The sequence below is a fragment of the Rhinoraja longicauda genome, chromosome 6 (assembly GCF_053455715.1).
Source record: "Rhinoraja longicauda isolate Sanriku21f chromosome 6, sRhiLon1.1, whole genome shotgun sequence".
In the NCBI taxonomy this organism is placed as follows: Eukaryota; Metazoa; Chordata; class Chondrichthyes; order Rajiformes; family Arhynchobatidae; genus Rhinoraja; species Rhinoraja longicauda.
In genome coordinates this window covers 71,000,171-71,015,268 of record NC_135958.1, presented here as the reverse complement: position 1 = coordinate 71,015,268, position 15,098 = coordinate 71,000,171, and the positions used below count along the sequence as shown (strand labels likewise).

Here is a 15,098-nt window from a genome sequence, read left to right as displayed (position 1 = left end):
TGGGAAAATATATTCAAAATGCCATGGATGTTGCAAATTATGTTATTTAACTTGCAAAGTAATTGAAGCAAGGGAAATGTATTATAACAGAACGGTTCATTGTCACTTGCTGAGAGAATCACCCTCCAAAAACCCCTGAGACAGTTAAAGGGGAATGTGACTTAGGCCAGTTTCAGTCACTGCAAATTGCACTTTTGGCCTCAGTCTTGAATAAATTAATCTTTCAGAACAAAAGCAGGTTGACATTTGAATACCTTTTGTGTTTTTAACCAAATCAGAATTCTTTGATTGTGAACGGTTTGTATTCCTGTGACTCATTTCCTTTCAGGTGCAACATGTGGTGTCTCAGAATTGTGATGGGCTACATTTACGAAGCAGTTTACCTAGGAAGGCACTTTCAGAACTGCACGGAAATATGTACTTAGAGGTAAGGTAATGAAGGGCTTTGGAGCACGTGTTGTAATATCGTTCTTTCGGAAAGTTGTGAACACCCTTGTGATATGTAATGTATGTTATAGATACAATCATAATTATTCTTTTTTTAAATTCTCGAGATTAAATTCTCGCAAATATCAGTGTATTAGTTTAGTTTATTATTGTCACGTGTACTGAGGTACAGTGAAAACTTTTTTCTTGCATGCTATCCAGTCAGCGAAAAAACTATGCACGATTACAATCAAGCCATCCACAATATACAGATACATGGCTTCCATTATAATCAAGGACGAGTCTCACCCCAGACACTTCCTTGTCTCCCCTCTCCCATCAGGCAAGAGGTACAGAAGTTTTAAAATGCATACATCCCACAATTCAGGGACAGTTCCTTCCCAGCTGTTATGAGGCAAATGAACCATCCTATCACCAACTGGAGAGCAGTCGTAACCTACTATCCACCGCATTGGAGACTCTTGGATTATCTTTAATTCGACTTTACTGAACATTATCTTCCACTAAATGTTATGCCCTTTATCCTGTACCTGTGTCTGAAGAAAGGTCTCGACCTGAAATGTCACCCATTCCTTCTCTCCAGAGATGCTGCCTGTCCTGCTGAGTTACTCCAGCATTTTGTGTCTATCTCCTGTATCTGTACACTGATTATAATTATATGATCTTTCTGCTGACTGGGTAGTATGCAACAAAAAAAGCTTTCCAATCTATCTCAGTAAACGTGACAATAAACTAAAGGGTATAGCATTTAGTACAAGATAAAAGCCAGTAGACTCCAATTAAAGATAGTTCGAAGGCTTCCAATGAGGTAGTTGGAATTCAAGACTGAACACCACTGTGCTTAAAACCCTGCAGCAGCTTAAACAGAAATGGTGATATAAATGGATAAATGGTCATTATTTCAGGAAGGAGTCAGTTCCTTCAAGGGAAAATATGATTTGTTTTCCAAAATCATCTGTCCTTGTTCATTGACCTACTTTCATCTTCAAGTGGTGATTGGGAATACATGTGCATTGTAAACACAACATGGGGCCGGTTGTTTTCTTGTCATTGGTTTGATGGAGATGAGCTAACCTAATCTACTTGGAGGGAAAAGAGGATTGCCGTTGAGGTGAAAGCTTGTTTGAGCTTTCCAAATTCTGCAAAGTAAAAATTCAAAATAGTTTATTTTACGTGAAAGGATAAAATTGAGGAAAGGTGTTCAAAGAGTAGCTCCAACCACAGTACAGCAACATTTTGGCGATCAAATAGACTGATCTTTTTAGTGAATGAAGTGGAATTTTCTATTGAAAACACAATGACACTGTAGGTAGTGCAGCTCTCTAAAAGTTCCAGTGGCCCAAGTTTGAAGCTGACCTCTAGCTTTCTAGGCTTTCTCCGTTTCCACTAATTAACCCACGACAGATTTGACAAAGGCACCCTGTGGAGTATTAAAGAAAACTTGAAAACACACAACGATCGGGTAACACAATCAAGGCTGTACTTTATTAAAGAGTACCTGATACAACAGCTGTTGGGAACAGTCCAACTAGATTGCTCCTAGAACAAAGATTCACGTTATCTTTTACAGTTTTCTCTGCTTTCTCCGTTTCCACTAATTAACCCACGACAGATTTGACAAAGGCACCAGCTTTCCTCTGCTATCAGAAGGTTTTGATAACTTCACGGCTGCGTAGCGGTAGAGTTGCTGACTTACAGCGCTTTCAGCGCCAGAGACCCGGGTTCGATCCCGACTACGGGTGCTGTTTGTACGTTCTCCCCGTGACCGAGTGGGTCTAAAATCTTCGGTTTCCTCCCACTCTCCAAAGACATACAGATTTGTAGGTTAATTGGTTTTGTATAAATGTAAATTGTCCCTAGTGTGTGTAGGACAGTGTTAATATGCGGGGATCGCTGGTCGATGCGGACTTGGTGGCAATCGGCATGTCTTTGGTAATTGGAAGCACACCTTAGTATCCAGAGATAATCCATACATTCACAAGGAGACATGCAAATTCCACATATTGACAACAGAGGTATTAATTGAACCCAGACCATTGGCATAACCGTTCGTGTTCTAGATTTGATGAGTGAACACAGTGATGTAGGGCTATTGTATTGTATTTACTTTTAACCATTGTACTCCTAATTTTATTCACTCCAATTCACCGCTCCATGAAAAAAAATATTTTTTGCATGGTGAGCTCAATGAGATAGATGTGCCTGGTTTGGAAGTGGAAAAACAGGAGATGCTGAGAAACTGTTTACTCAATCCTCCTCCCATCCCAGAGCGAACATTACATTTTGCAATTTCAAGTAATACCTCCCTCTCGTTTCCATCCTCCCACCCACCCTCATCCCCTACCCCACCCAGATCCCTCCATCTGTGCATCCATCTTTCCCACCACCCCAGTCACCCTGCTCTTTCCCCATCCCCGATCTTCTCCTCTCTCTTTCCTTGTCCCATATTTCCTTTTATCTCCTCTCCCCCCCCCCCCCCCCCCATTCACTTCCATCCATATCCCGCCCTCTAGTTTCACTCCTCTTTGGTCCTTATCTGACATGCCTCCTTTTCACCTGTAGCATTTGCTGCTGTCACCATCACTATAACTTGCCAGGCTTTGCCCCACTTCCACTTTGCCCCACTTCCACCCCTCTTTTCCAGTTTTCTCCCCACTATTCTATCAGTCTGAAGAAGGATCCTGACTTGCAGTATCATCTGTCCATTTCTTCCACAGATGCTGTCTCACAGACTGAGTTCCTCAAGCACTGTTAAGAACTGAGATTACATTTGTTTGTGTAGAAGTAATAAATCATCGGATTTTTTTTCAGAGAGCTGTTATTTAGTATATTCACGCCTGAGGTCAATAGATTTTTAGACAGTAAGCATGTTTGGGTAATGTGAAAAATGAGTGGACAAATTGGATTGGGGCAGAATTGCCATAATCTTAATTTAGCGTCAGAGCAGGACTGAGGGCTGGTTTATCAACACCACTCTATTTTGTGCTTCTCAGTTCTAAACCGCCACTGAGTATTTGGGCAGATTTTCACAAAACTTTAAAATTGTCTTATAAAATAAAGCAGGCCAATATTTTCCAAGTACTGTTTGTGTTAAAGTGACCCCTCCACTTTAATGATTTTAATCTATTATTTCTCCTCCAAAATGCAATTAAAGATGTTGGCAAATGTCTCTGTATTTTATTTCCTGTCACGCCATGGTTTTTAATAGGTCTGCACGTACTGCTCTCCTAACCGGGAATACATCCGTCTGTTTGATGTCACTGAACGCACATCGCTACACAGACACAATACTGGAAGAATGTGTCAAAAATGTGGCGGTGAACTGCGAGACACAATTGTGCACTTTGGTGAAAAGGGAACACTGGAACAGCCACTGAACTGGAAGGGGGCAGCGGAGGCAGCCAAGGAAGCCGATGTCATCATTTGTCTTGGATCCAGTTTAAAGGTGAAGCATTGTTTTCCAGAAATGTCCTTTGTCACTGCAGATGCTGAATTAACTTATTGCTTTTGAACCTCTTGTGCCACATCCCATTGTATATTTTATGTAAATAAGAATTGTTGTAAAGATGGTTTTGAAAAAGGAGCTGTACAGTCTCTGTATAATTTTTTTTTTTAATGGAGAATTGCTGTTTAACATGAGTGCTGCATATATATGTATATAAATATATTTCTATATTATACACACACACACACACACACACACACACACACACATATGTGTGTGTGTATATATATATGTATTAAATTAATTCTGAGGAAAGTGAATTAGTCATCAAAGTAAATTAGGATTTTCAAATCTTTGAGAAAAGAGACTGAACAGGATTGATGCAATTATTCTATTCTATGAAATGGTTAATAATTGCATTGTAACAATGCTGATTCAATAATTAACTTCTGAAATCGCTGGTTCCGTATCTGAAAGCTAAGAACCAATATTCTATAATATGATAGTTTACAGTGCAGAGGAAAAATGAATATAAGAAACCAGCTTAATTGACAAACAATCTCAATTTCTTGTTTTGGGCAGGATCCTTGTATTTACCAGTCTTGTCTGTGGTTTTATTCAATTACGTTCATTTTCCATCCTTCTTCATAAGGGGTATTGTTACTAAGCGGTTTAAGCTTTACTAGTTATTGTACTCATTTGGCACCAACCATTGGCAGATAATGTAAATGTTTTGCTCCATTAATAATAATCTTAATGTGAATAGTTTTACCACATTAAGACTTTCATTTTCCCCAACATGGATCATCTTGCGATCTGTGTTACCCCCTGGAGCTCTTGGGAGTTTGTTTTAAGGTCGCCTTTAATTAAGGGCACTATTTTTAGACATCATTCACTTATGGGTGTTGTTTTTTTTTCTAACAATGCAGGTTTGAGAAGAATGATTTTTTGGATGTTGACTGACTATTTTAGTTTTCAGTTTTAATATTTTTACTTTAGTTCCAGACTAAACCTTTATTCAGCAAGCAGTTGAAATGTTAAATGAACCAAGTGTAACAAGCTATTTTAGATTAAACTAAAATGTCTTTTTGTTTTTAGGTTCTTAAAAAGTATGCATGTCTTTGGTGCATGAGCAGAGTACCTCACAAAAGACCCAAACTGTATATAGTAAACCTGCAGGTAAGAGCTACATTTGAGAGTATAAAGATAACTGCTCTCTGGTTAGATCGCATGGGATCCAAGGAGAGATGGCTGAACAGATAGCAAATTGGCTCCATGGAAGGAAGCAAAGGGTAATGGTGGAAGGTTGCTTCTCAGACTGGATGCCTGTGACTAGTGGAGTGCCTCAGGGTTCGGTGCTGGGCCCGTTACGGTTTGTCATCTACATCAATGATTTGGATGAGAACATACAGGACAAGATTAGCAAGTTTGCTGATGATACAAACATTAGTGGTTTTGCAGATAGTGAAGATGGTTGTGAACGATTGCAGCAGGATCTGGACCAATTGGCCAGGTGGGCGAAGGAATGGTTGATGGAATTTAATACAGATAAGTGTGAGGTGTTGCATTTTGGAACGTCGAACAAGGGCAGGACTTGCACAGTAAATGGTAGGCCACTGGATAGTGTTGTAGAGCAGAGGGATCTAGGAGTATAGGTGCATGGTTCCTTGAAGGTTGAGTTGCAGGTAGATAAAGTGGTCAAAAAAGCTTTTGGCACTTTGGCCTTCATCAGTCAGAGTATTGAGTATAAAAGTTGGGAGATTATGTTGCAGTTGTATAAGATGTTGGTGAGATCGCATTTAGAATATTGTGTTCAGTTCTGGGCACCATGTTATCGGAAAGATATTGTCAAGCTTGAAAGGGTTCAGAAAAGATTTACGAGGATGTTGCCAGGACTAGAGGGTGTGAGCTATCGGGAGAGGTTGAGTAGGCTGAGTCTCTATTCCACGGAGTGCAGGAGGATATGGGGAGATCTTATAGAGGTATACAAAATCATGAGAGGAATAGATTGGACAGATGCACAGAGTCTTTTTCCCAGAATAGGGGAATTGAGGACCACGGGACATAGGTTCAAGGTGAAGGGGAAAAAAATTAATAGGAATCCGAGGGGTAACTTTTTCTCACAAAGGTTGGTGGGTGTATGGAACAAGCTGCCATAGGAGGTAGTTGAGGCTGGGACTATCCCATCTTTTAAGAAACAGTTCAACAGGTACATGGATAGGACAGGATTGGAGGGATATGGACCAACCGCAGGCAAGTGGGACTAGTGTAGCTGGGACATTGTTGGCCGGTGTGGGCGGGTTGGACTAAAGCGCCTGTTTCCACACTGTATCACTCTATGACTATAACTGGGTTCCTACCTGAAAATATGTGTTTTGTGACATTTTACTGTTAACAAGTGAATGTATTCCAATAACGGCTTAATATTTTTAACCTTTATTGCTTAGGTTTAGTATTATTGTCCTGCGTTCTCAGAAACAGTGAAAATTTGTCTTGGGGGCAAGAGAATAATACTAAATCTAAACCTAAATCATTAAATAAAATTTGATTTTTGTCTGTTGTTAATTAGCACCTATTCTTGCTGTCATGATCCTGAATTTTGTGCTGCCTAACCATACATAGGTTATTGCTACACCATTAACTTTTATTCCTTATTTTGCTTTTGATTAAGATTTACCATCACATAACCTCAGTTTTTCAAACCATTGTCATGCAGCTTGCTTTTATGTTTAAGATGGGTTATGCATCCACAAAAGTGACAGTGTAAAAATGCCTTAGGAACAGTATACAGCTGACATCAAAAGCAATATATAATGAACCAGTCAACAATAAGCAGTTTAGTATGCATATTGTTCATTTTATTAAAGGATTAAATTCATAGCTCATTGGACAGAGTACAACCTTAATATGTTCTCTATGTTATTACTTCAACTGGAGGGCGTTTTAAAATTAATTCTACTCTGTGATCAGGTGACTGGAAATAAAGAGTTGTATGCGTGTGTGAAGGAAGCAAACTTTGACATTGAATGTATTTTTATATTGAACGCAGATTATACATTTACATTTAAGTTCAATGTTATGGTCATGGGGCCTGTCAACTTTATGGGCCTGTTTCCTTGCTGTAGAGTCCTACAGCAGGGGGACAGACCTTCTGCCCAACTTCTCCATGCTAACCAAGATGTCCATTTACACTAGTCCCACTTGCTCATGTTTGCCCCATATCCCTCTAAATATTTTCTATCCATGTACCTGTCCAAATACTTCTAAATGTAATAGTACCTGCCTCAATTACCTGTGGCAGCTCTTTCTGTATGTCCGCCACCCTGTGAAAAAGCTGCACCTCGGGTTCCTAATCACTCTCACTTTAAACCTATGGCTCTTGATTCCCCTACCCTGGGTAAAAGTGCATTCACCCTATCCCCTCGTTATTTTATACACGCCTGTAAGATCACCCTGCAGTCTCCTGTACTCAAAGGGCTAAATTCCTAACCTCTCCCTATAGCTCAGGCCCGAGAATCTTGGCAATATCCATGGAACTCTTTCCAGCTTAACATCCTACAGCAGGCTGACCAAAACCGAACACAATACTCCAAATGCGGCCTCACCAACGTCTTGTACAACTGTAGCATAACACTTCTACACTCAATACCCTGACAGATGAAGGCAGATTAACTTAATTTCAACTGTGACACATTTAACCTACTTAAAGCATTAGAAGGGTGCATTGTTGTCTTGGTTCACTTCTCCCTATTGGACAGTAAATTAATTTACCTTTGATATCATCTTATTTTGGCCGCAAACCTATTTTAAAGACATTATGTGCAAGCTGTAATTTGGCACTTCTCCCTCATCTTTTGCAGTGGACACCAAAAGATGGTGCAGCTACCCTGAAGATTCATGCAAAATGTGATGATGTCATGCAGCTACTACTGGAAGAACTTTGCCTTGAAATTCCACACTATGAGAGGTATTTCCATCTTTGATTTTGAATCATCTTCAGGCTTTTCTCCAGTTCGTCCTCAGACTATCCATTTTTGAGTTTTCACCAGAATGCACTATCTTTTGCATCCTATACTCTCATTGACAATAACAGGTATGCACATCTCAGACCTTTTCCTTTTATTCCCTCAGATTCACTCTTTCAGCAATCAAATCCTTAGTTTGGGCTCTCGCATTAGATTCTCTTTTGAAATCTCTTGCACCAGCACTTCCAAACTCTCACCTATCTTGGTTTTGGTCCATAATTTGCAATGATCTTTGGGAACTGTTCAGCCATTCCCCAAATTTCCCTTTGTCTCTGCAATCTCTCTGGATCACTTTCTCCAGAATAGTTTGCCCTCACTACATCAGTCCACGGAATGCTTGAATCACGTCACGTATGATCATGTCTTTGTCTCTATCAGAACAATTCGCTGGATCATCCAGAGAGTGGTGAGTCTGTGGAATTCTCTGCCACAGAAGGTAGTTGAGGCCAGTTCATTGGCTATATTTAAGAGGGAGTTAGATGTGGCCCTTTTTGCTAAAGGGATCAGGGGGTATGGAGAGAAGGCAGGTACAGGTTACTGAGCTGGATGATCAGCCATGATCATATTGAATGGCGGTGCAGGCTCGAAGGGCCGAATGGCCTACTCCTGCACCTATTTTCTATGTTTCTATGTTTCTATGGTAAACAAATCTTTCCTCCAATATCCTAAAAATCCATACCTTTATCTCCAAAGTACGAGCTCAAAGAATTACTGCTGCTGCGCCTTCTCCTTTGCCCGTCAAACCAATCCTCATCCTGGCACAACTCCATCTTTCCCTCATTTCTTTCCTTTCTGACTTGTGCCTTTAGGTAATGCTTGATGAACTTGCCAACCTCCAATACTCCCACCAAATCGCTGACCTAGTTTTCATGGCTTCTTTGCTAGATGATATAGTAAGTAGTTTCCTTTCACTGTTGTGCTCTCGTTCAAAATTGGTGATATAACCCCAATCCTCAAAACAAACACCACCCGCAAGTACAAAAAAAAACCTCGCTGGAGGAACTCATTTCTGGTTGAGATCCTGCATCAGGACAATATGATGGATGTGGGATAGGCTGATAGGTGGAACCAGTTGGAGAGGGGTTGTTGGGTAGGTGGAACTATGTGGAGGAAGGTGGGACAGAGGGTGGTAGGTGATTGATGGAACCAGATAGGGATGTGATGGGTAGATAGAACCCGATGGAAGAGAGAATCGGAAAGATGGACAAAGCCAGAAGAAAACTAGTTGGACAGTGAGTGTATGTGGGAGAAGATAGGTTATCTGAAAATGGAAAAGTCAATGGTCATGCAATGGTCGTAAGTTTCCCAAGTGGACTATGTTGTTCCAATTTTTAGTCTTTCCATATCAATGGCTGAGGACAGACAGGTTCGTGTGTAAGTGGAAAGAAAAAATAAAATGCCATGTAACGTAAAGCTTAGATGTGAAATGGAGCACAGGCGCTGTGCAAAAAGATTGTGTAGTCAACACCTTGCTTCATCAAGGCTCCATTGCGGGCGCCTACTGCAGTAGACTAGGTTGGAAGAGATGCAGGTGAACCTCTGCCTCATCTGGAAGAGCTGATTAAGTCCCCTTTGTCTTCATACTACCTTCAAGTATTTTGTCCTTGCACATTACTCCCTCATCTCTCCAAACTTCCCTTTCTCTAATACTTCAGCTCTGGAATCTCTTAACTATCTATAATATTTGAACTGAGCAAAATCGCTTCACAACAGACTTTGACACCATCAACCACAATCCTCCTACTCCTTTTGTTAATTTGTCACTGTCATCTTTCCAGTTATAACCAGCACTACCTATGGGTTCTATTCTCACCAAGTGCCATTTACTGCCTAAAATTCCCCAGGATGCATTTTGGCTTCCACATTTACATGATTACTCTAGCTAACCACCTTAATCAATATTTTCTTCCTGTGACACACATTTTGTTACCTTGCCACTAATTCCATTCCATTCGCAGGGCCAAATGGCCTCCTCCTGCGCCTATTTTCTATGTTTCTGTTTCCCCTTGCCACAATCAAATTAACCCTCGATTGAGCTTTCAACTGTTGATCCTCTCCATCACTAAGACAACCCACTTCTACAATAATTGCCCATCATCCATCCTCCCACAGCTCATCTGTGACTGAAACCTTCATCGGGGCTTTGTCAGCTACCGTGTGGCGTTGCAGCTTCAATGAACATGTTCATGCAAAACACTGCCTATATCTCATCATCCTCCAAGTCCTGTTCATTCATCACTGCTGTGGCCTCCAAGGCTGTGCATTATTTAAAAATACCATCCTTGAGTTAAAATCCATTGCTTCTTCTGATCTTTCACTTCCTTCAGACTTATAATCCTCTGATCTGTTTTCTACCAACTCTGATTTCTTGGGTGCCATCTTTATCTCAGCATCAGCAGCAATGGATTTGGCTATCAAGGTCCTAATTCTGGAATTGCCTCTCTAAACCCCTCCTGTAGTTATCCTTCATCTCCTTTTGGATTTGCGATTCTTTTTTTTAAACTGTACAAACTGAAGGGTTTTTGGATTTGACTTAAAACAATTGATGTAATTGGGTGCCATTATAATTTATTGTACTGTACGTGTAGTTGGTGACAAAGACACAAAGTGCTGGAGTAACTCAGTGAGTCAGGCGGAATCTCAGCAGAACACGGGTTGGTGAAGTTATGGGATGGGATGATTTTGTTATTAAACTTTGGGGATAGTTGTTGATTAATACCTAAAAATGACCGATGCCTGATTCTCTTGCAGGTCAAAAGATCCTATTTTTAGCCTAGCTACTCAACTGAGGCCAGGCGAAGAAGACAGTCACAGTCGTAAACTACTAACTAAGGACAGCCCAGGAAGTGTGGGCTCCACTGTCTCAGGTGGTTGGTATGGCAAAGGCTGTGCAAAAGGCAGAAGAAAGAAGAAAGTCTAATCAGGGAATTGTGACGGTCAATGTTTACATCTTTAATCTTTTTCCCCTCCTTCCCCATACAAACTCCATCCTGGGGAAGGAGCAGAATCAATAGCAGATTTCTGCAAACCCTGATGCCAATACTGGAGAGATGGACTCTGCCGACCATTTGACCAGAACATAATTTTTACACATCTGGTCCATCTTGCCACTTGAAATTGGTATTGATCTGGTATCTACAGATAATCAGGCTGTTACCATATCAGTGGGCTATTACATTTTAAAACTAGTAGGATACTGTTTTAAAATCATGTGACATTTGGGGACTAAATATTCAGTATGATGTGTAGTAAAATGTTCCAAGGAATAATTTTTAAACAGTATAGAAATTGGGAAGAGATGGAGGGAATACTGTTCCTCTTAAAAATGGGCAAAAAATGTTGACAATGTACGATTAGGGTATCCTCACTGTCAATAGAAATGCTAGTTCCTCTGCACCCAGCACTAACAGCAATATAGAAAGTGTATCAATGACTTAAAACAATTGTTCTTCCACCGTCTTTCCAGAGGGAACTCTGCATATTATTTTCAAGCCACGTACTCTTGAGTCAGTGGCATACAGCCTCTCCCTGGTTTTCCTGCAGTAAGAACACAAGACCAGGGTGAACAACATACTATTTCTGCTAATTTTGCACCCACTCTAAAATTTAAAACAGTATTTGTTGCAAAATATACAAAAAAAAGTAGGAAGCCAGTGACGTTCCGAAAGTTTTCACTGCAGTCAGCATGTGTTGTGCCCAAGAACAAGAATAACTTGAACAGAAAATCTATACCTGCAACAGTAAAAGTACTGTTTCAACATATGAAGTAGTGTAATAATATCTCTCACCAAACCTGGTGAGAGACTTCCTGATAAATTAGCTTGCTGCTTTTGTTGGGGTCTAAGGACACGTTCCAACAACTTAAACTTACGCACTGAAATTATAGCTGAGTGCCAAAGTAGCTTTTGTAAATACAACAAACAGCTTGTGTCAGATGGCATTACTAATGAAATTAGAGTTTCATCTACAGAACACAAACTCTCAACCAATTTCCATCAGTAATGGCATCAGAGCAGATAAAGCAGAAAACTTGCCTCCAATCCTCATGGTGCTCTGAAAGGTTACTTTTTAAATTTTGAAAATAAAAGATAATAAATCTCAAGTATATTTGCACTAATATATATTTCAATTTTACAATACCATTTGTATGTCTTTGTTTATTTTGTTACACATTTGGACTACTTATAGAATTTTCAAAAACCACCAGTTTTACACCGGGATTTTTCTAGTGATTGATCGCTTTTCTAGTTTTACTAATCTTGCTCATTGTTAGAAATCTCTAATATGTTTCTTTATGGTTTACTGTGATGTTTCAGGCTAAGCTATTGATGGGTTGATCATTTAACAACAATTTATCTGCCTTGCCTCATGTAATCCTTGGGTCTGTCTTCAGCAATTCGCTGTGATACCCAAATCGCAAACAATATCGCAAGTTGGGCCGCAAACAATACGGATTGTGTCTGTTTCTTCCAGCTGAACAAGGCACTTGTTAATGAGCAGAAACTTTAAAGTAATACTAATGATAATTTTCATAGGGAGAGAAGGTTGTAATCCTTATACAAATGCTATGTTAATATGTTTCACAGTACTGGAATATGATAGTGTGAAGAAGACCTTTTGATGAAGTCTTGTTTTGTAAACTCGATTCTTCATTTGGCGGCAGTGTCCCCCGTCCTCCCCCCCCTCACCTAGAAGGACTGTCCCTGGATGGAGTGAGTGGCGAAGGTATAGGGGCAGGTGTTACATCTCCAGCCGTTACCGGGAAAGGTAGTTTGGGTGGGATGGGATGAGTGAACCAAGAAATTGCGGAGGGAATGATCTCTGAGGAAGACGGACATGAGTAGAGATGGGAAGATGGCGGAGGAGGGTGTTGTATTGGAAGCAGAAGCTGGTGGGGTAAAAGGTAAGGGTCATAGAGTCATGGAGTGATAGAGTGTAGAAAATGCCCTTCGGCCCAACTTGCCCACACCGGCCAACATGTCCCAGCTATACCAGTCCCACCTGCCTGCATTTGGTCCATATCCCTCCATACCTGTCCTATCCATGTACCTGTCTAACTGTTTCTTAAACCGAGCCTCAACTACCTCATCTGGCAGCTTCTTCCATGCACCCACCACCCTTTGTGTGAAAAGGTTACCCCTTGGATTCCTATTGAATCTTTTCCTCTTCACCTTAAACCTATGTCTTCTGATCCTCGATTCACCTACTCAGGACGAGACTGTGCATCTAAGGGGATCTTTGTGTCTGGGGGGGAGGGGGAATGAGGGCAGAACTGCGGGACACAGGAGACGATGGGGAGGGATGACAGAAGGGGGAATTCTTCAATTACTTTGACTGCTTCTGCAAAATTGGCCAAATCCCAGGGTTCAGCAGTATGATTGCCTCGAGAATAATTCTCATTGATTATACTGTCTCTTTAGAGTGTGCTATTTGTTGAAAGGACTTTTGCTTCTCAGCCCTCTATTGGCCATTATTCTGGTTCAAATCATAATGGAAAAAATTGCTGTTTTAGGATCAATTTCTTAGCCACGAGACAATATGGAATGTTGGGGCTTATCTTTAAAACCATATTTATAAAACGGGTATTTTTTTAACTCTGTCAAATAGATTTGAGTGTTGATATACTGGCAGTTAAGGAACAAATTGAGGCAATATATCAAGTGGTTGAAAAGATGAAATAATAAACAAGAAGAAAAATACTGTGAATAGTCGATCCCTGAAATAAAAACATTAAATGCCTCTAAGTGAGTAGTTTGGATGTCAATATCCTGGAAGTGAATGGGAGGATCAGTGCACTGAATGATATGCTGGTAGGCACTGCATTGATTCAAAGTCTCCTGCTAGTGATTAACTGGGAGAATGTGTGCATTATTAAAAGATGCTGCTGTTTTGATCGGATTCTCTGGGACATTTTTAAAACCCTTTTTGACAGGTTAAACCATTTGGCAAAATCTCTGCGTTCCTGCTTTTAATAATGCTGAATGAAATTGCTTTACAAATTTTTTTATTTTTTTTAAAGTAATGCTTTGGCAAGGTTGTCAGGATGGGATTTGGGCTGATTTATAGTTTAATAGAATCCTGACCTCCCAATGCAATTCTCAAATGGGTTTGTTCTCCAATGTCCTGACTTAAAGAAGAAAGATGTTCAGCTGTCTAGCATTATCAACCCATGCTTTTAAATATGCAAAAACAGTAAGGTTCAAACACACAGCTGTAAATTTAACATCTGATTTGCTCTACTTGTGTAACATTGGTAATGCGATTGTCTTTCATGTTTCTGTCACTTGAAAGGGTAATTTTTTTTCAAATATGTGCCTCCAGAATCCCAAACGTAATGTGCATGATAGGATTTCACTTTACGGAACAAGAAAACTTGGTGATATAGCTGGGGGATGAACATACAGTTAGGGACTTGCTGGAAGAAAACAGCCCAACTGTATAGTTGCACTTTATTTGATACAAATTGTCAATCATATTACAACTGTAATTTTCATTTCTAAATAAACAATCCTAAATTGAGAGTCTGCATCCTTATTGTTCAGTGTAAACTAGGTAGTTTTAGTTTATTGTCAGTTGTACTGAGGTACGTTCAAACTTTTTTGCTGCGCGCTATCCAGTCAGCGGAATGAGGAAATTCACTCTAAATAAACTGCTTTACAGAGCATACCTTTTCTGCTATAAGATGAACCCTCTCTATAAAATCTCCCAAGGAAAGTTCAAGAGTCAACAGTGTCATCTACTGACATTGTAACAATGAAATTCTTACTTGCTGCAGCTTAACAGGCCTGTAAACATAATACACAGTATGTAATAAACAAAAAATCAATAAATTAATTTAATACTATGGCTCAATCATCAAGGCAAATATTAGGGCAAAATATTTCTACGTTTGGGCTTTTTTTGTTCTAGCCACCAGTCATTTTATTTTCTTCTTCCCTCCAAAGTTATTAATTACATAACCTTCAAAGTTGCTTGTTGCTTTACTTTAACAAGTTAAATCCACTTATATTGTCTTTTAAGGGATTTTTTGAACATTCAGGTAGAGGTCGATAGATTCTTGATAACGTTACATTATCTCAGTATTGTGTTTACAGACCTGTTATTCTGCCGTAAGAATTTCATTGTTATTGGCACATATGACAATTAAATACTCTTGACTCTTGAAACAAGGGGGTGAAAGA

The 15,098-nt window shown here is 39.9% G+C and overlaps 1 protein-coding gene across 1 annotated transcript in view; it reads left to right on the top strand.

Moving 5' to 3' along the window:
- The window catches only part of sirt7 (sirtuin 7), a 36,388-nt gene extending 21,966 nt beyond the window's left edge, over positions 1–14,422 (top strand). The window contains exons 6-10 of the mRNA XM_078401319.1: positions 329–427; positions 3,656–3,892; positions 4,991–5,071; positions 7,753–7,859; positions 10,669–14,422. Of these exons, the coding sequence (XP_078257445.1) occupies positions 329–427; positions 3,656–3,892; positions 4,991–5,071; positions 7,753–7,859; positions 10,669–10,837 (693 nt within the window). The 3' untranslated portion in view covers positions 10,838–14,422. The remainder of the gene's footprint in view (positions 1–328; positions 428–3,655; positions 3,893–4,990; positions 5,072–7,752; positions 7,860–10,668) is intronic.
- The last annotated feature ends 676 nt before the right edge of the window (positions 14,423–15,098 follow it).